At 41.7% G+C, this 20362-nt stretch overlaps 3 protein-coding genes and 1 non-coding gene across 5 annotated transcripts; 1 reads left to right on the forward strand and 3 right to left on the reverse strand.

Moving 5' to 3' along the window:
- Positions 1-24: 24 nt before the first annotated feature.
- HNRNPH2 (heterogeneous nuclear ribonucleoprotein H2) lies at positions 25-5813 on the reverse strand. 2 transcript variants are annotated; one of them, XM_007467949.1, is made up of 2 exons: positions 5732-5813; positions 25-2294 (listed from the first exon to the last, which is right to left on the reverse strand). In XM_007467949.1, the coding sequence occupies exon 2, from the start codon at positions 2239-2241 to the stop codon at positions 892-894; it is 1350 nt and encodes a 449-aa protein (XP_007468011.1). In that variant the 5' UTR covers positions 2242-2294; positions 5732-5813; the 3' UTR covers positions 25-891. The 2 variants fall into 2 exon arrangements, with proteins under 2 accessions (XP_007468011.1, XP_007468012.1); XM_007467950.1 differs by lacking the exon at positions 5732-5813 and having other exon boundaries at positions 892-1085; positions 1146-2241.
- A 361-nt stretch (positions 5814-6174) lies between these two features.
- GLA (galactosidase alpha) lies at positions 6175-14736 on the forward strand. The gene is given in 7 exon segments (XM_007467951.1): positions 6175-6383; positions 9116-9290; positions 10455-10632; positions 11432-11523; positions 12954-13115; positions 13561-13758; positions 14446-14736. Coding segments are annotated over 7 exon segments (1305 nt in total).
- TRNAE-UUC (transfer RNA glutamic acid (anticodon UUC)) lies at positions 8067-8139 on the reverse strand. Its single transcript has one exon. It is a non-coding gene; the product is annotated as a tRNA-Glu (tRNA).
- Positions 14737-17240: 2504 nt separating the features above from the next.
- On the reverse strand, positions 17241-19971 carry RPL36A (ribosomal protein L36a). Its single transcript, XM_007467952.1, has 5 exons — positions 19819-19971; positions 19297-19402; positions 19028-19095; positions 17596-17718; positions 17241-17295 (listed from the first exon to the last, which is right to left on the reverse strand). The coding sequence occupies exons 1-5, from the start codon at positions 19927-19929 to the stop codon at positions 17275-17277; spliced, it is 429 nt and encodes a 142-aa protein (XP_007468014.1). The 5' UTR covers positions 19930-19971; the 3' UTR covers positions 17241-17274.
- Between the last annotated feature and the right edge of the window lie 391 nt (positions 19972-20362).

A 20362-nucleotide genomic window follows, 5' to 3' on the forward strand; every position in this document is an offset into this window, starting at 1 on the left:
TAATAAAAATCAAGCTATACAAGATTTTTCCAGTTTTCAAAAGGAAGATTTATTTAACAAGTTTCACTTAGTACAATACATCTAATGGAAATCACAATACAAGGAAAGATTTAAACCAAAGCCTCCGAATTTCATACAAACGACATGACCAAACTCCTAAGTATTGGTATTACATCTCAAAATTGTCCCAGAGCGTTTTTTTTTAAAAAAGTAAAAGTGTACACTCACGTGCCTTATAGGATATTAAACCGAAAAGCTAGAATTAACAAACATGCCAAATGTTTTCACTTTAAATCGTAGACACAGCTCCTATATTTGAGTTTTACAGAAAAGCATGTTTCTCAACATGCATCCAAAGTTTTCAATGTATTGTGGTATAAGAGCAACATTTAACATAAGTGAAATTGCTTTAACCTAAATACGCTTACTGCTTAGGTACACTCCTACAACATAACTAACTTGAGGAAAGCTGAAAGTTGTTTTAACAGTTATGGTCAATACTGAACTTTGTTATTACATCCTAGGTGAATGTTTCAGTGCTCAAAATTACTGAGCTTGAAGTTTTAAAACAATCTTGACTTCCACTTTACAGTAAGCATGAATCACAAGCTGTAATGCGAAACCGTTAAACATAATTTTTGTTTGTTTTCTTTTAAAAAAGGAGAAAGCAAAAGGAAGAAAGGAAGGAAGGAAGGAAGGAAGGGAGAGAGAGAGAGAGAGGGAGGGAGGGAGGGAGGAAAAAGAAAAGGAAGCTAGCTGACCAAGAGTGATCAGAATCAACGATATTTCCCATCTACCAATCATACTGGATATGCCTGATATCATTCCTATTCTAGTCAACTCCCATAAATGCACGGCTGTTATTTGTTGCTGTTGTTTAGTACTCCTTCTCTAAGCGAGGTTTGATTGATAGTCACTGGAGTTTTCCTGCAGAACTTGGTCATATCCACTCATACTGCTCTGACCACCATAACCACCTCCGTAACCACCACTCAGCTGCTGGCTAGCAGGACCTCCGTAACTAGACTGGTTGGATATGCCCATCCCTCCCATCATTTGGCTACCATAAGCACCACCACTTGCCCCTGCTGTAGAATTCAAAAAGAGCTCTACGTAGCTGTGATCGTAAGCACCCCCACTTGTGCCTGCGGTAGAATTCAAGAAGAGCTCCACGTATCTGTGTTGCATGTTAGCTTTGTCTTTTGCCATAGCTGCCACAGCATCTTCATGAGTAGCAAATTCAACATCTGCCTCACCAGTAACTCTGCCATCGGGTCCAATTTCAATGTGTACTCTCATGGGGTTAAGAGGTGAGAAAAAATTGTAAATATCATTCTCAGTGGCTCTGTAAGGTAATCCCCTCATGTGTACACAGTGCCCTGTGGTGCTCTGAAAACTGGACCCACCATCTCCATATCTATGATCAGACATTCCTGAAAAACAGTAATTGAGGTCTCTTCCAAATCTATCAGACCCAAAGCCATATCCATCATTATAGCCACCATAGTCATCATAGCCTCCATACCCTCCACCATAGGCACCCCGCCTCATCCTTTCAAACCCAGCCCCTCTGCCAATGCTATTATACCCCCTGCCAGCCCCTGGCCTATCATAGGGACCCGGCCGCTGCATAGCCATGAGCTTTCGAGGGGGATCGTAGTGGGTTCGCACTTCAGCTCGGCTACTCTTGAAGATTTCAATGTACCTGTGCCCTATTCTTTCCTTGTGTTTCTTTAAGGCCTTTTCAGCTATCTCCTGTGAAGCAAATTGCACAAAGGCCTCCCCTGTGCTCCGCCCCTGAAAGTCCACCGGCAATGTCATCCCATTTGGCACAATTTCCAACCCAGAAAAGAACTGAACAATCTCTTCCTTGCTACAGCCAAATGGGAGTCCTCTAAGCCGGACGAAGCCATCATTGGCAGTATCAGGACTATTTGGACCTGTATGCTTCAACACCCAATCCATTTCAACACTGTTGGACTTGAACACTTCAACGTATCTGTGTCCCATGGTTTCTCTGTCCTTCTTCAGAGCCAATTTCACTTCATCTTCGGACTCAAGTTCGACAAACGCTTCACCACTTGGTCTGCCTTCTCTGGTGTAGATGAAACGAATACCTGATGTGCCATTTTGGATTTTGCAATCGGAGAAGAAGCGCATCACTTCATCAGCTGAGCAGGACCAGGGCAGGCCCCTGACCTTCACCACGAACCCCTCCCTGCCTTCTGTGCTCAGCATCATGGTGACTGTTGGGCTCTTGCTGGCAGGCTCGGTTCAGTGTAATTTCGGTGTAGCTGGAAAAAAATTAAGACTAATTGTCATGGAAAAATGTTCACAATATAGTAAGAGAAAAAACCAAACTATTAATAGAAAACTCAATTACGCTGATAGCTTTTTTGTAAGGCATTTGTATAAACAAAAAGACTTCACCAAATTTCTAAGTCATTCATTCAACAACTATTTATTTGATACTTATTATGTGCTGGATACCATTAATGGTGGCTATTTCTGGATGGTTAGATTATGGGAGGTTTCTGTTTCAGAGAATGTTTTCTTTGGCCATTTCTGTATGTTCTAAGTTTTCCACATTGATCATATATAAACACATAGTCAGAAAAGATATACAAAAGATGAAAAGATATACAAAGTGAATGGCAACAAAATCAGTGGAAGACGTCAAGAAAAATGGTTACATCTGATTACATAAAAATGAAAAACTTCATTACATCAAAAGTAAGATTAAACATAAAAGACAAACAATACACTTAAGAAGATACCTACAACAAATACTATCCTCATTATATAAAAAAACTCATACAAATTCATAAAATCACGGAAATATTAAGGCCAAAGAGGTAAGTGGAAAAAAGACATTATAGAGCATTCACACCTTCATCTTACATTTTTCAGTTGCCAGGTCCAGTACTCGGCTCTGGCATACAAGGCTCAATAAGCCCAGAAAGGGCTTATGGTCCTACAGAGGCACTGTACATCTTTACTAAAGACAAAAAGGGCAAATAAACATTATCCGTGCTATGACATAATTCTGTGCAGGGTGAAAGGGTGTTATAAAGCAGGGACTGGTTGGTCAATTCTATCAGTATAGAATGGTTAAATGAAAGGACTACCCGGCTCAGGGATCTACAAATTCTTAAAATTATGATGGAGCATAAAATAGAAGGAGGCAAGGCAAGAGATAAGGCTGGCTAGGTAGAGATCGATCCAGGAGTTCTTTTGCGACAGACAAAGGCTAAGGACATTTTAAGGGTTTTAAACAGGGGACTGAGGGGAGAAAAGTGAGGAGAGGGAAGTGAAGGGAGGAAAGAGAAGAAGGAAAGTGAGGGGAGGAGAGTGAACCTTTCAGAAAGATCACCATGGCAACAGTGTGGCAGTAACAGAGGGGATTGGGGTGACACTAGCAAGAACAGTTAGAACTCTGTCTCTTAGAGATATGTTAAGGGATTCACCTAAGGCAACAGCAGTTTAAAAAAAGGGGGGGAGGAAAGATATGATCTACACATTCAAAGCAGTGGACTCTGTGGGACTTGGTAACAGATTAAATATACCAGCAGTACAGATGTGAAGATACAGGAGAAGAGTCTGGGAAATGTTCAAACCTCATCAGTCATCAGAAATACAAGTTAAAACCAGAATTAACTGCCATTTTTCACCCATCAACATAGTGAAGTTAAGCAGGGAGGATAAGTCAATACTGATATTCAGGTTTCACAAACTAATATACTCCCAGAGGAGTGAAAATTCATACAGTATCTCTGGAAAGCAATTTGGAAATATGTATCACGCCTTTTGATACAGTAAACCCACTTCCAGTTATGTGCCCTAAGGAGAGGATCTGAAATTCAGACAAAGATTTACGGAGCTATATATTCTTTGAAAGGTATTTTACTAAGAAAGATAAAATATTACACACTTTAAAAATTATAAAAATAATAACATGAGAAATTACTTAGGCTATAATCTTAAGTGACCCAAGATCATAACTGTTTTATAATCTCAACTATGAAAAAGATATATGTTCACATATCCTTCGATCATGGTAGAATTCCTTCCATGAACCTGGTCAACAGAAATACTCACAAATGTTCACTGCCACACTGTTAGTAATGGCAGAAAATTAGAAACCTAATTATCCATCAATAGGGGGATGGCTGAGTGAATTATATTTTATCCTTAAAACAGAATGCTGTTCAGCTGTTTAAAAAAAATCTGCCCTGACCTAGGAAGATTTCCAAAATATATTAAATGAAGGAACATGCAGAGTATGATTCTGCTTATTTAAAAATATAAGCAGGCACATATATATGTATGCAAATTCACAGAAGTTCTGGAAGCATTTAAGTTGTTTTCTGAGAAAATGAACACTGGCAGGTAGGAAGAGTGTAGTGGAATTTCACTGTTTATCCTATATACTTCTAAATAGTTTTAATTTTTAAAAGTCACTGTAATTGGAATTAAAAAAACAATGTTACAAAAGTACATGCATGGGGAATATGTCACATGTTAATAGTGGCTACTCTAGGTGGTAGGTTTATAGCTTTCTCAACTTTCTTTTTCAATTTTTTTGTGCATTCTTAATTTTCTATAGAGAGTAATCACTTTTATTTCAGCAAAAAAATAACAGAAAACAAATTTAAATGTTTACTTTTCTGGGATTTAGTATAGCAAATTTGATAAAATTTTCTAATTTTGTATGTGCATGGCTTATCTGACATGGTCTGGGAACACTGGGCCTCTTGGAAAGAAAGTACAAAGTGTACTAACTGCCCTAAAACTACACTGAGGATTCAAGTCAACATTCACTAATTGCCTATTATGTACCTGGAACACTGCACATGCAGTGATAACAGTCTTCCTATAGACCATATTTAGGTCTGAGTGACAGATTAACGCCCTGGTTTTTGCTTGCCTTATCTCTTGGATGATCCATCCCATTTAATGTCCCTGCAGCCCTCTAGGCCTTAACATCCCCTCTGTGGTGGCAGGGAGGTTCTGCTTCATCACTGTGTCTCCTGGGAAGGCCACGAGGACTCTGTTGCCTGAAGTAGGAACCAGGATTCCATTTGTGAGTTAAGAATTTGTGCATTTATGTGTGTGTTATATACAGATGTTTTACAGACCAAAATGCTGAGTAGTTATCTCCGAGTGATGAATTACGTGTATTTTTAAAAATTTATAGCATACTATTATTTTTCCAAAGTCCAAAATTGAACACGTAGATTGTTATAAGCTGAAAAATAAACGTTATTTAAATATTTAATTCAGTAAAAAAAAATTCATTGGGCGCCTCGGTCAGGCACTCAGTATTTGCCTAGATGTGCCTCCCCCTACAGACCGACAGACAGACAGACAATCAGGCACTGGAGACTGGGTGCCTGAATGGACGGACCAGCATTCAGGCCACTGGACTCAAGATCTGTTTTTCCTAATCCAGGGACGTGGTTTTCAAATGCTTTCCAGCTTACGGTTTCTCTTAAGGGTCCTTTGAGACCCGCCCAGACAGATAGATATACAAAAAACACAGACACAGTCACGAGCGTCCACCATTTCCCCACCAGGCGCAGCAAAGGCGGCTTCCCGGCACTGAGATGGGGGGAGGGGGGTGCGGGGGAGGGGAAAGCAGGGAACGAAAAAGGCGGAGGCGGCCCGCGGACCCCGCTTTGGTCTGCATCATCACCACCCCCGGGTCCCCGTTTCCCACCCACACACCAACCTCTAACGATACCGGATAATTTTCCTCTTTCTTCCCTCAAACGGCTTATAGCGAGACGGTAGACGACGACCAGAACTACTTCTGCTCACGTAAGCGTTTGGTCACGTGAGGATCTACGTCATGTGAGATCTGGGTCACGTGAGCACCGCTCGGCTCTAACTCGGGATTATTAAAGTGCCGCACTTCCTTCTGGTACGAAAATAGGGCGGGTCGATATCCAGAAAGAGAGAGAGTGGTTGGTGGCGGCGCGTCTTCTATGACTGGTCATTGGTCCGCCTCTGGGGATAACCATCCCAGTTGCCGGAGAAACAATCGGGTCAGGGCTTAATAACTCACCGGTGATTGGTGATGAGGACGAAAGCGGGTTCCCCGGGCCGCCTCTGCCTTTTTAGCTCTTAAGGTTAAATTTAAAAGCCCAGGTGACTCGTGGAAATCTGTGCTGCATGATGACAGCGACGGTGAAGCTGGTGAGCAGAGTCCGGCGGGTGGGCTGCGTGCTGGCCTTTTGCTTCCTGGCCCTGTTTCTCTGGGGGCTCCCTGGGGCCCGGGCCCTCGACAACGGCTTGGCGATGACCCCTACCATGGGCTGGCTGCACTGGGAGCGCTTCATGTGCAACGTGAACTGCCAAGAAGAGCCGGATTCCTGTGTCAGGTATCAGCGATATTGGGTACCCGCTTCCCTTCGCCTTTCCGTGTATTTGTCTGGCTGTGTTTGGAGGGGTGGAGGGTCTCAGCGAGAAAATTTGAGCCCGAGGGAGAGCTCCCCTGTTGCTGCTGCTTTTTTATCCCCAGCAGACTGCCCTGAATGGGGACTAGTCCTAAATTCTCTCCATGTGACCCCTCTTGGCGTGGGAGTCCGGCCAGCGACCTCTGCTTCTCCACCTCTCTCTGCTTGATCATCCAACTAAGGACTTTCTCCATTTACCATCCAGTTCTGTTCAGACCCTTATTGAGAGCTGCTGCTCTGTCTCTGCCGGGTACTAGCAGTGAGGACAGCTGTGGTGAGTAGGAGAGACAGAGGACTAAGACGAGTGCCGTTTCTTCTCCTTTTGGGGTCACGGGTTCCTTGGCTGTAGCTGGAGGGAATTTAGATTGACCACGGAGTCTCTGAGATCTCCCCACCCCGTAGCCCTTGGGTATGGCATGTGCTTGGAAGGTTGAAGTGGAGGATCTTTATCTGTGGAAAGTGGATAAGACAGGTATCGATCCATTCTGACCCACACATCCCTCGTCTGTAAATTGGGAAAACAACTCATCTCAGGGAATGACTCTGAGGATAGGTAAAATAGTTCTTATCTCACACAGGTTGGCTTTCAATTAGATAACCCATTTAAAGGACAAAGTACAATGCAGTACCAGACTCCTCAATTAGGCATATAGAAGAAATGTTCTTAACCTGGAATCCATGGGAAAATTAATGCAAATCTGCAAATATGAGTATGTATGTTTTTCTGAAGAGAGGATCTTGAGCTTTGTTCACATTCTCAAAGGGATCCATGACCGAGAAACAGTTAAGAATCACTGATAGATATTGTTTAAAACATAATAAAGACACCCTTGTTGCAAAGGCCCCTCTGTAAGCAGCAGTCATGGTAACATCCCAGTGGCCATAAGTTATTCCTATGAATGTCTTTACAAATGAAGTCAGGATGTTGGTCAAACATGACAAAATTAATTGGCTTGCTAAGTTTCAGACTAAATCCATCCATCGTGACCGTGGGGTAAATTATGGCCATCACATATTTCTTTTTTTGTCTCTTCCTTTTTTCCTAAGTGGTGGTTGTCTTATTTTTGTATCTGATTGTATAATTCATGCATGATCATGGCAAAAATTGTAGATGGTAAAGAAGAGTATAATAAAAATAAAGATTCCCCTCATTCCACCACCCAGAAATAATCATAGTTAAAATGTTAATATATGACCTTTCAATTTTTTTCTATGTGAATAGAAACAGATTTCTTTTAAAGTGATTTTCAGTAAAAATGAGATCACGTTTATGTTGTGAGCAGTTAACCACAAGACTGAAGTCTACCTGCCTGGGTTCAAATTCTAGCTTATTATTACTTAGCCAGGTGATCTTGGGCAAACTAAGTACCCTTTCTAAATTAAAGAGTGAGTGCCTGGCACAGAATAAGAGCTTTAAAAGTTAAATTGACTCTTTGCATGGTTTCTTTTCTGCAATTTGTTAGTTCTCTATTTTTCATCTGGTATGTTTAGGGTTCTTTTTGTTTGTTTACGTTTTGGTTTTTCTTTGTTTTTGGTCTATCATATGTTGTGAATACAGTGGTTCTTTTTTTTTTTTTAAGCCACGCTGCATGGCTTGTGGGATCTTAGTTCCCTGACCAGGGATCGAACCTGGGCCCTCAGCAGTGAAAGCGCGGAGTCCTAACCACTGGACCACCAGGGAATTCCCAATACAGTGGTTCTTGCTGTATTTTGGTTTTGATATTTATGTATCCAACATCACGTTTTTCCTTTATTATTTCTGGCTCCGGCATCATGCAGAGAAGGTTCTTTCCTACCTGAAGATAACATAGTCATGTATATTTTGTACTAGTATTTTTATGTGTTTTTAAAGTATTTAAATCTTTAATCCATCTGGACTTTATTCTCCTGTAAGCAGTACTACATTTAATATATAGTAAATTTCATGGTATCAAATGGCTGGAAGGATCTCTTTCTGCACTTTCTCTTTGATTCCATTGATCTGTGTATTCTAATGCTAATGGTACTACACTAGCTTCATTTACCTTTTGTAGACTGTTCACCTGTTTAATCTTTGAGGTGAACTTTTTGAGTCATGTTGCGAAGTTCCTTAAAAAGTCCTTTGGGGATTTGTCCAGGGTTTTATTAAATGTCTAGAAGTGTATAGGGAGAATTACCTTTTTTTTTTAGTATTGAGTTTTCCTATTCAAGAGCAAAAGAATGTCTCTCCATTTATTCAAATAATTTGGGAACATCATAGTTTTATTCAGATGAGCCCTGCACATAATTTTAAAATTACCTCTAGGTATTTTAGGTTTTATCTGTTGCTTTTTTGGTTTCTCTTGTGAATGGTGTCTTTTTCTCCAAATAGGTCATTGCTGATATCTAAAGAAGCTGTTATGTTAACTTTGTAGTTTTACTTTAGTGAACTGTCTTCTTAATTCTAATATCCTTTTCAATTTCTCATTCCTCTTTTAATTGTTTGGCGTTCTTAGGGTAGAGGGGAAAGGAGTGAGAAGAAAAAGGGCCTAGTCCAATTTACCTTGCATTGGTTGTGATTACTACCAAATTATTACTGGGTTGAAAAATAAATTGCAAAACCCCAAGATGCTTAACAAATAGGAGTACCCAAGCATTTGTTTAATGAATTGTAATGATTCTTGGAATTTCTCTTTCAGTGAGAAGCTCTTTCTGCAGATAGCTGAGATCATGGCCTCAGATGGCTGGAAGGATGTAGGCTATGAGTACCTCTGCATTGATGACTGTTGGATGGCTCCCGAAAGAGATTCAGAAGGCAGACTTCAGGCAGACCCTAAACGCTTTCCTGGTGGGATCCGCCGCCTCGCTAATTATGTGAGTTTATAGATAATTCTTTTTCATTCAGGAGACTATAAGCACTTCTGTACCTAAGCTTGCTCAGATACACTTAGAAAGTAAAATAGCTGCTGTTATCCAAACAATGAATTCTAAGGCTAATCAGGTGGAATTTTCATCCCATCAGCAGATCTATGTTTTGCAATAGTTCTTGAGGCCCATCTTGAAGGAGTTCTCCTTTTGTGGAAACAGGTGAATTCTCTAGGAGGAAAAAGGAACTTGGTTCTTGACATGTGTGCATGTATTTCCATATAAGCTTTGAGCAGCTATCACAGTTGTACTATAAACTAGAGTTTTAGAAGATAGAAGGGATATATTCTGGAGATTGTTAAAGAGTAATAGAGCTGGACACTAGTTAAAGTCAGTGATGAGTGATACTGAGTACAATTCAGTACTACTGCAATGCGGGGAAGAGCCAAGCTCAGTTCCAAATACACCAAAGAGGAGTGGGGTTTTATAGCCAACAAGCAGATTGTGGGGGTCAGTGGATGGAAAATTACTAAGATGAGACCTCAGGAGGAGGGGAATTCTTGCTAAAGGCAGGCTGAGGATTTGGACATCAAGGGTGAGGCATAAGGAATTTGATCAGATATCAAAAGGTGGGGAGATGACTTCACAGGATTCTTGCTAAAACTGGACACTGAAGACCAAGGTAGAGGCCTACGTGAGAAGAGGTTTCAGAGGGGCCTAAGGTTTGGTTAAGGAGAGTCTTTGTCCAGCTAAATCTATCATTGACCTGAAAAGGTAACTTTTAAGATCCCATCAGAGCCCGCACACCGCAACAAAGAGTAGCCCCTGCTCGCCACAACTAGAGAAAGCCCACGCGCAGCAACAAAGACCCAACACAGCCAAAAATAAATAAATTTATATAAAAAAAGATCCCATCAGAGGAAGATTAGAGCAACTGACAACTTTCCCTTCAGTTCTATGCTATAGTTACATGTATAGTTTGAACTCAGCAGAATTGGAGACTTTGTTCTTTATCTTCCAACAAACTCATCTGGATAATTTTGGGGGTTTTGGGATGGAGGCAAAGCCCCCCAGTACCTGGTGAAGTGTACTGGTCTCTGCCTCCAGCCTGGAGTGGTTCTCTCTACTTCATGATTGCCCTTCTACTGAGGTGACTCTTTTCTCTCATTTCAGGTCCATAGCAAAGGACTGAAGCTAGGGATTTATGCAGATGTTGGAAATAAAACCTGCGCAGGCTTCCCTGGGAGTTTTGGATACTATGACATTGATGCCAAGACCTTTGCTGACTGGGGAGTAGATCTGCTAAAATTTGACGGTTGTTACTGTGACAGTATAAAACATTTGGCAGATGGTATGTTTCATTCAAAAGATTTAGCCATGAGCAAAGGGCAGAACTTTGAGGCCAAGGTAGCTGAGCATCCAAAGTACTAATTCTCACGTTGGAAATACCCAGTCACAATACTGGAAATAATTATTCTCAATGTGCCAGAGCTCCTGCCTCTTCTCTTCTTGCAGTTTGTCCATGCATTTGTTCATTCACACATGTAAAATCCACATGTGCCTAACCACAGCTAATACCGTGCACTTTTAATTCAAGAGGGTTCTGAGTGGGCTTCCCTGGTGGCGCAGTGGTTGAGAGTCCGCCTGCCGATGCAGAGGACACGGGTTTGAGCCCCGGACTGGGAAGATCCCACATGCCGCGGAGCGGCTGGGCCCGTGAGCCATGGCCGCTGAGCCTGCGCATCCGGAGCCTGTGCTCCGCAACGGGAGAGGCCACAGCAGTGAGAGGCCCGCGTACCGCAAAAAAAAAAAAAAAAAAAAAAAAAAAAAGAGGGTTCTGAGTTAATTACAAATAGTAATTGTAACTCTCCATCCATCAGTTGGAAAAGCATCCAGAATGTCAAACAGTCACAGAGAGAGGAGCATCTTCATTCCTGCCTCTCCTCAATATATGCACCATCCCACACTGTCTCCTTGGAACAATCCCAGCAGTCTGTGCAGTACTACACACAGTGTAAGCACAGAGCAGTCACCTGTCTGCTGCTGGTTTAAAATATAAACATGGCCCTTCCAGGCAGCCTCTTTTAAAAATATACAGCCCCAGCTGGAAATTCCCTTTCCCTTATTTTACACATTGTTTTCTCATACAGGTTATAAGCACATGTCCTTGGCCCTGAACAGGACTGGCAGAAGCATTGTGTACTCCTGTGAGTGGCCCCTTTATATGTGGCCCATTTTTAAGGTGAGCTAGTGAGCACAGAATCCAATAGGGCCTTGTTGATAGATTTTCAGAACTCAAGAACAAAGGAGACGAAGGTCCCTGTCAAAGCCCAACCTTACTTAACACTGTCATCCTACCATCTCTCCCAGGATCCACCCACTTCTCACCATCCCCACTGCTATAACTGGAGACTAAGCTACCATCACTTGGGAAGCCAGTCATCTTTGATTCTTCCTTTTGTCTCACGGTTCCCAACCTATCCACCAGCAATCCTCTTAGTACTATCTACAAACTATATCCTGAATCAGCCCACTTCATTATCATGTTAACCTATTCAGTTTACTTCTAAGGGCTTAGCACTATATGGAATTATTTGTTGATTTGCCTATTGTCTGTCTCCTCCATTAGAATGTAAGCTCCAGAAGGGCAGGGACCTTGTCTAACTTTATTACTGTATCCCTACCATATGGTAAGTGTTGAATAATTATTTATGGAATGAATCCCTGTTGTCTCCTTCTAATCTCTGCAAAATTCTCTCACCTCTTTCTCAACATCTTAAACCTCAGATATCCCACCTACCTATCTACAAACTTTTATTCATTCCTTCAACAAATTATATGCCTAGGATTCAAATTGCCTTATCATATGCTTGCTAAGTCCTGTGTAATTTGCAGGTTTTACTTATTAAAATCATTTTAGTTATTTTTTATTGAAGTATAGTTGATTTAAAATATTATATTAGGAGATCGTTGTATTTATTTCTGATTATAAAAGGAATACATGTTCATTTTGGAAAAGTTTGAAAATACAGTGAAGTGTGACAAAAATTAAAATCTTCCATAATCCCAGTACAGTAGTCCCCCCATCCATGGTTTTGCTTTCCACAGTTTCAGTTACCCACAGTCAACTGCAATCTGAAAATATTAAATGGAAAATTCCACAAATAAACAATTCATAAGTTTTAAATTGCACACCATTCTGAGTAGCATGATAAAATCTTGCACCATCCCACTCCATCCCGCCTGGGACATGAATCATCCTTTTGTCCAGCGTATGCATGCTGTGTACGCTACCCACCGGTTAGTACCTGTATAGGAAAAAATGTAGTATATATACAGTTTGGTACTATCTGCGGTTTCAGGCAACCACTGGGAGTCTTGGAATGTATCTCCCGCAGATAAGGGGGGACTACTGTACCTAGTTACCATTTGGTAAATTTCCAGCAAGAACAGTGTTAAAGCCATTTTAAGTAAGATTTTAAGTTATATAGCCTACTTCTGAAGCAAACTTCTTAAAACGAAATTCCATTATAATAAGGATTTAGCTCTCCTCATGGAGACCTTTAATCTGTAAACTAAAGAGGCTATGAGAGCCTTTTTTAAACATGATTGTTTTCATATCACAAGAATATTAGTAGAAAGTAAACAGAGGAGTTATCTATGTTTTCACAGCCCAATTACACAGAAATCCGAGAGTACTGCAATCACTGGAGAAATTCTGCTGATGTTTATGATTCTTGGCAAAGTATAAGGAGTATCTTGGACTGGACAACTTCTAACCAGGAGAGGATTGTTCCTGTCGCAGGACCAGGAGGTTGGAATGATCCAGATATGGTAAGAACCTGAGCCCTCCTGTTCAAGCCCCTGCAGTGGACCTGTTTCCTACTTGACACTCAAGATAAATCAGAAGGGAGAAGTTCCTGGGAGCAGGCTTTATGTGAGAGTACTCAGAGCAGGGTGCCCTGGAAGGTGACTTGTCTGTATGTCTAGGCAACTTTAAGAATGTTTTGTCTTATCTCACTTGAATTCTTTTTTAAAAAAATCTCTTTATTTATTATTTATTTGGTTGAGCCAGGTCTTAGTTGCAGCAGGTGGGCTCCTTAGTTGCAGCTTGCAGGCTCCTTAGTTGTGGCATGTAAACTCTTAGTTGTGGCATGCATATGGGATCTAGTTCCCTGACCAGGGATCAAACCCAGGCCCCCGGCGTTGCAAGTGTGGAATCTTAACCACTGTGCCACCAGGGAAGTCCCTCACTTGAATTCTTCATTCTTTGTCCCAGTTGGTGATTGGCAACTTTGGCCTCAGCCGGGATCAGCAAATAACTCAGATGGCCCTCTGGGCTATCATGGCAGCTCCATTACTCATGTCCAATGACCTCCGACACATCTGCCTTGAAGCCAAAGCCCTTCTTCAGGATAAGGATGTAATTGCCATCAACCAGGACCCCTTGGGCAAGCAGGGGTACCGGCTTAGAAAGGTACAGTAAATAATGTTCTATGGGACAAACTAGGAATTGGCCAGGAACATCTTTTCCTGCCTTTTAGTTTACAATTCATCCAAATGTTTATCTGGGGTGTGTATTTTATTTTTTTTATAAATTTAGTTAATTAATTAATTTGTTTTTGGCTGCTTTGGTTCTTTGTTGCTGTGCGTGGCTTTCTCTATTTGCAGCGAGCGGGGGTTACTCTTCGGTGCGGTGTGTGGGCTTCTCATTTTAGTGGCTTCTCTTGTGGAACACGAGCTCTAGGCACGTGGGCTTCAGTAGTTGTGGCACGTGGGCTCAGTAGTTGTGGTGCATGGGCTTAGTTGCTCCATGGCATGTGGGATCTTCCTGGGCCAGTGCTCGAACCCGTGTCCCCTGCATTGGCAGGCGGATTCTTAACCACTGTGCTACCAGGGAAGCCTGGGGTGTGTATTTTAAGATGGTTTAATATCCAAGTACCAAGTTTGTCTTGCACCTAAATCTGTTACATTGGAGGATCTGCACTGATCTTTTGAGAATGTATTTTTTAATCTTGATATAATCAGTAATGAGGCTCCCTTGTGCTAATTTTTCCTAGAAGTGCTCGATAGTTCTGATTATAAGACTTAATGCCACAACTAACAAGGCAGCTTATTGCTAGTTACCAAGCTATCACACCTATTTTCTTGGCTTACTTTTCAGGAGGACAACTTTGAGGTGTGGGAACGCCCTCTCTCTAACTTAGCCTGGGCTCTGGCTGTGGTAAACCTGCAGGAGATTGGTGGACCTCGTTCTTACACCATCTCTGTTACTTCCCTGGGTCAAGGACTGGCCTGTAATCCTGACTGTCTGATCACGCAGCTCCTCCCTGTGAAGAGGAAGCTTGGGTTTTATGAATGGACTTCAAGTTTAAAAACTCAAGTAAATCCCACAGGTACTGTTTTGCTTAGGCTAGAAAGAGCAAGCTAGACTGCATTAAAAAGCTTCCTTTAAAATGTATTATTTTGTTGCCAGTGACTACCCCACTTTTGTCCACCTTCAGCTGTTCTTATTTCCTTGAGTAAAAGTTTCTACACTTGAGCTTTTTTTTTTTTTTTTTTGCTGTACGCGGGCCTCTCACTGCTGTGGCCTCTCCCATTGCTGAGCACAGGCTCCGGACGTGCAGGCTCTGGACACGCAGGCTCAGCGGCCATGGCTCACGGGCCTAGCCGCTCGGCAGCATGTGGGATCTTCCCGGTCCCGGGCACGAACCCGTGTCCCATGCATCAGCAGGCGGACTCTCAACCACTGCGCCACCAGGGAAGCCCCCTACACTTGAGCTTTTTGATGATTACCACTTTTAAAGCTATCTGGAGAACATTTTTGGGGAAAAGCCTTTGAACCTAATGTAAACTGCTGAGAAAATAATAGCTTAATAATATAATAAGTAAAATAATAATTTACAGACATACCTCATGTCATTGCACTTCACAGATACTGTGGGGGTTTTTTGGTTTTGGGGTTTTTACAAATTGAAGGTTTGTGGCAACCCTGCGTTATCACAAGTCTATTTGGCCCTATTTTTCCGATAGCATTTGTTCATTTTGTCTCTGTGTCACATTTTGGTAATTCCTGCAATATTTCAAACTTTTTCATTATTATTATATTTATCACGGTGATTGCAATGTTACTACTGAAAAAAAAATTGTTTCTCTGAAGGCTTAGATGATGGCTAGCAATAAAGTATTTTTAAATTAAGGTGTATACATTGTTTTAGACATAATGCTATTGCAAACTTTAATAGATTACAATATAGTTTGAACATAAGTTTTATATGCACTGGAAAACCAAAAAAATTGGTGACTACTTTTATTGGAACCAAACCCGCAGTATCTGTTGCCTGTATTGGAACTATGTGCCAGGCACTATTCTAGACGCATATGGTGTAGTGACTCATTTTTATCCTCCCAACAACCCTGATGTAGGTACTTATTCACTGTAAATTACAGCCAGGATTTAAACCCAGGCTTTTAACCCTTACACTGCCACCTACTGAGGTATTAATACTTGGATGGCACTAATTGTCTTGGCCTAAAGAAGATAAAAACTGCTTCCTCAGTTGAAGGGCAAAAGAATACCCCAACAGGCATAACCTTCATAAATGGACAATTTAGAGGCAACCCAACAGACATTACTGAATTTTTATGGAAGAATCTTGCCAAGAAACATACCACCTAGGTTTCCAAATCCAAGTTGTTTGCAGTCTAGATCCAACAAATGCAATTGGCTCACTTTCACCAACAATAGTTGATACATTATGACCTAAAATACTGAACCTCTGGCCAGAAGACCCCCTCCACTTTAAGATGAATTATCTTATCTCTTGAGGTTCCGTGATGAAGCAATGAACTTCAAACTGGCATATGGAAGAATGAGTTACTGAGGCATTTCCAGATACTCTAATTCCTTGCTTTTCCTCCAACTGGTTTACCTGAGGACCAACCTGCAGTCAGTGCTTCAGGCCTGCTCCTTCCCCACCTCCCCTTGTGCTATCACCCTTCTCCCACATAAGCAAAAAAGGGTGTATTCATCTCACCAATCCAGAATGCAGGACAGTACAAAAGCTAACAGGGCACAAAAGGCCCACTCAAAATACAAAGTGCATGCTGTTGTAACAATCTCTTTGCCTGTCAGGTGATTACCAATTATTTTCAATAAAATTGGAGGGCTAAGCATTGTCAGTTTATAAAAACTGGAATAGAATTGGTAAATCCTGACAATTCAACCACAGAAACTTGGAAGAAAACTGCTCTCATTGAGATGTGCTTCCAGTCACCAAAATATGTAGCTTATTTGCTTCACATCCAGAGTTTTGCAGCACGAGAATGAAGCATACAATAGCATACAAAGAGGATTCCAACTATTAGGCATTTTACAAAATGGACAATTATCCCCCATAGGTTCCATTGGGGAGTTTCACTGGAAATTCTGTCCTTTGCAATTATTTCAACATGATGAAAATAATTTATATCTACTTTAAAATGTGAGGAAGTATATAAAAATGTTTAGGGGGCATGAAAGTAAGTCTAATGACATATATAATATAGTATGCTGTGCCTAGAGAACCGGGTTGAAATTCCTCATACAGTGACTTTAGTAGTAAACATTATTTGAGACAAGTTATTTCACTCCTGGTGAACCTCATATTCACTATGGATGTAATTGTTACTGATCTCATTCTATTTGCCCTGGATTCAGGTCTCTACTTATGTCCCATGATAACTAATAACAGCCTTTGCTTTTTAACAAAAGGAATCCCATTAAGTCCCAAGTGATTAAAGTGCAAATTAGACCATCATAGCATCTGATGTGAGTTCAACCAGTCAAATTCAACCCCTAATAAGTATCCAGAACCATCAAGCATAAATTTCCCAAGGAGAATTTTATTGATGGCACTAGTTAATTTCCCTTCCAAAAAAATAAACAACTGAAACTAAACGAGTAAACCATCTCAAATGTTTATTGCCTTCATAACAAAACAAAATATGAAGCTCAGAACTGGATCACTTGGCCCTGTAATAGAACAGGAAGAAAAATGGTGAGTTTTTGTATTTTGCAAAGAACCTTTACTCCATCAAGAACAGCGTCTATTCCTAAAGGGATCACCATCCTTTATTAAGGCCAGTCTTATTCTCCCCTTCCTACTCATGTCAAAACCAACACCAAACTACTATGAGCTATGGATCTAGTTTAGTTATTTTGAGGATTGCCCCTGATCTTGATGCCACAAAAATGAGTAGGCAGAAATGTTCACCTCTCAACATAATAAAGCCACAGAGAAAATATTGCACCTTCCACCCCATAATTATCTACCTTTCTCTTCTTATCTCCTCCCAGCTCAAAATGCTTGCATCTCTTAATAGCCAGCATTCTCTTAGATCTGCAGTTTGGCTCAACACATTCAAGCCTCAGCACAATCTTCTTTGTAGTTTTAGCCTGGAAAATAAAATTAAGTCAAAGCCTTCATAAATCACTACAGAAAATCTTTCTTCAAAAATATGACTGTTGGGTCAAGTACTACTTAAGGCAAAGCTCTGCAAAGTTTAAGAGTTGTGACAATCTCTTTTCAGCTATAGGGAGAAAACAGAAATGTGAAAATCAGTGTATTTAAGAGAAAATGGTGGCAGATTATCTAACTGAAATCAAGATCTCCATTCATATCAAACATCCTAGAGGGCTTCTTATCAAATAGGCATTCATCACACCACCCTGGCCTTTCAGCTCTACGTAGTTAAGTATTCCACACACCCAAAAATGGGTCAACTGAGTCCATGCAACTATGAAATAAACACAACTTTCACAACCCATTTAAATAAGAGTTAATAAGTACTACTTAATATCTATTCTCCGGAGACTACCCACAATCACATCTAGGTTTTATGTGCATTCAACTATATTATTTAACTCCCCCAAATACTCAACTTCTAAAGCCTGCTCCTGTAGTTAGAATTCTATTCTTAAAAGTTCTCAAAAGAGCAGAAACCTAAGTACAATGTCCCTATCTCCTAAACAAGTTACCCAAATGTGAAAAGGCATATCACCACCTAGAGATCAAACCATTTATTGCACCTAAATGAACACTAAAATCACTCCTGAATACTTTCTGGAACCAGGCTGAATGAGGACCTAAGTGCCAAAAGAAATGCTATGTTCGTGGGAAGGCTATGCTCCAAGCACTGTATACTTTAGGGGGTAGACAGATCACCTGAGGTAGAACAGAAACTCAGAAATTCAGCCTGAGACCAACAGGGAATTCAGGAAGCCAGTGGAAGACCTAAATAGCTATTTTAAAGAGCTTTAAGACTTCATGAGTTAGGTAGCAGACTGACTGCAGACTTCTGAATTGAGAAGCAAAATAAGAGAACAATTCTTACTGCAAGCATGAGCTAAGGATTCGTTAGGACATGGCAACGGATAAGGAAGAGGGTGAAGAAAAGGATTTACAGGTGTCCTCAAACTTCAGTCCTGAGGAAGGCAGGGCACATTCCTTGATGTTTGCCTCTTCAAAAAGAGGACAAAAAAATATAAAACAATGAGGCAGTGCAGTATTGTAGACTGGAGTGAGACCTGGATTACACTTCCAGCTCCACTGCCTACTAGATGTATGTCTCTGCAGGTAACTGAGATAACTTCACTCAAACTATGAAAACACATACCTATATTGTAGAGATGTGTGGGCTAAAAACAAATGGGAAGTCTCTGCCACAGTAAGTGGGATGCATATCAAACAGTAACCACTACAAACCTTTTTCCGGAAAATCGGCTTAGTCTGCCCACCATAGCCACTCTGCTTCCTGTCATAACGCCGCTTTCCTGGGAGAATGAAAATTATTTGTCAGGGTTTATCAAACATAACAAATCACAACAGACAGTGGAAAAGTCTTCTCAGCGGTTTTATCTTGGGCTTTCCGGCAGAAATATCAATGCCCAAGTGGGGAAGGGAGGGAGGACTGGGCTCGTGTATTATATAACACAAATGCCGCATTAAAACCAAATCACGTATGCCCATCTTACCCTGGGCATACAGAGAATCCTTGCCCTTCTTGTACTGTGTCACTTTGTGGGGTTGGTGCTTGCCACACTTCTTACAGAAAGTCCGGCGGGTTTTAGGAACGTTCACCTAGTAAATAAACCGTTCAGAACGCGCCGTGTTATCAGACCATCCGCACAAAACGCCCGACCCGACCCAGCTAAAACTAAGGCATCCCACGAGGACTAAACTCTCAAACTCGCTAACACACAACGCTGACTGGAAGGTGGTCCGGCCCCACGTGCTTCAAATACAGCGGCCTCCGCCGAGCCCAAACTAAAACGAGAACATAATTCACTCTACCGCTGGCTAAGTCTACCTCTTTGACCCCATCACTTCAGTTCCTGGCCCCGAAGCCCGGTCCCTTTGGGCTCGATCGCGGCAACACTGAGTTTCTTTGGTACAACGAGTCCACGTAGGAGCCTGGACGCATCACGGGAAGGAACCATCAACCGGGAAGTAAAGATTACACTGGATGTTGCCTGGCCGCCACCCCAAAATCCTACCATGTTTGCGAGAGCGCTATCTGCACGGAAAGAGAGAGGCCTGGCCGGAAACGGAAGTATATAGGAGGTTTCTGGTCGCGCTTCCTCATGGGAGTCGGTGGGAACGACCATAGAGTTTAAGCCTCTGTGCGCCGCGCCCTCTGGCGGCTGAGAGGACTCGATTCAGGATCGCGGGTGCAAGCTTAAGGAAGGGTTCCGGCTGAGGTTGATCCACTCTCTTCAACTTCCACCCGCCTCCCTCCAGCTTTGCAACTTTTCCTCACTTCATCACTTTTGGTGGATATTGCTGCGTAGCACCGTTAAGTGAAGGAAGCAGTGCTCTTCCCAGACCATCTGGCCTCCGTGTGCCTCCCGAGGGAAGCCAGGACTAGGGTCGGTCAAGTGGAGGAGCCCTCCACCTCCATATCCCATTCCAGTTCCACTTCAAGGACACTGGGAACAACGTCTTTCACAGTGAACTGCTGGTTCACTGAAGGCTTGGAGGGAGCCAGTGCTCTAGTTTATCTATCACATGGCTAGTTTTTGCATTCAACAGATGTTTATT

This window comes from Lipotes vexillifer, unplaced genomic scaffold, assembly GCF_000442215.2.
Source record: "Lipotes vexillifer unplaced genomic scaffold, Lipotes_vexillifer_v1.1 scaffold152, whole genome shotgun sequence".
In the NCBI taxonomy this organism is placed as follows: Eukaryota; Metazoa; Chordata; class Mammalia; order Artiodactyla; family Lipotidae; genus Lipotes; species Lipotes vexillifer.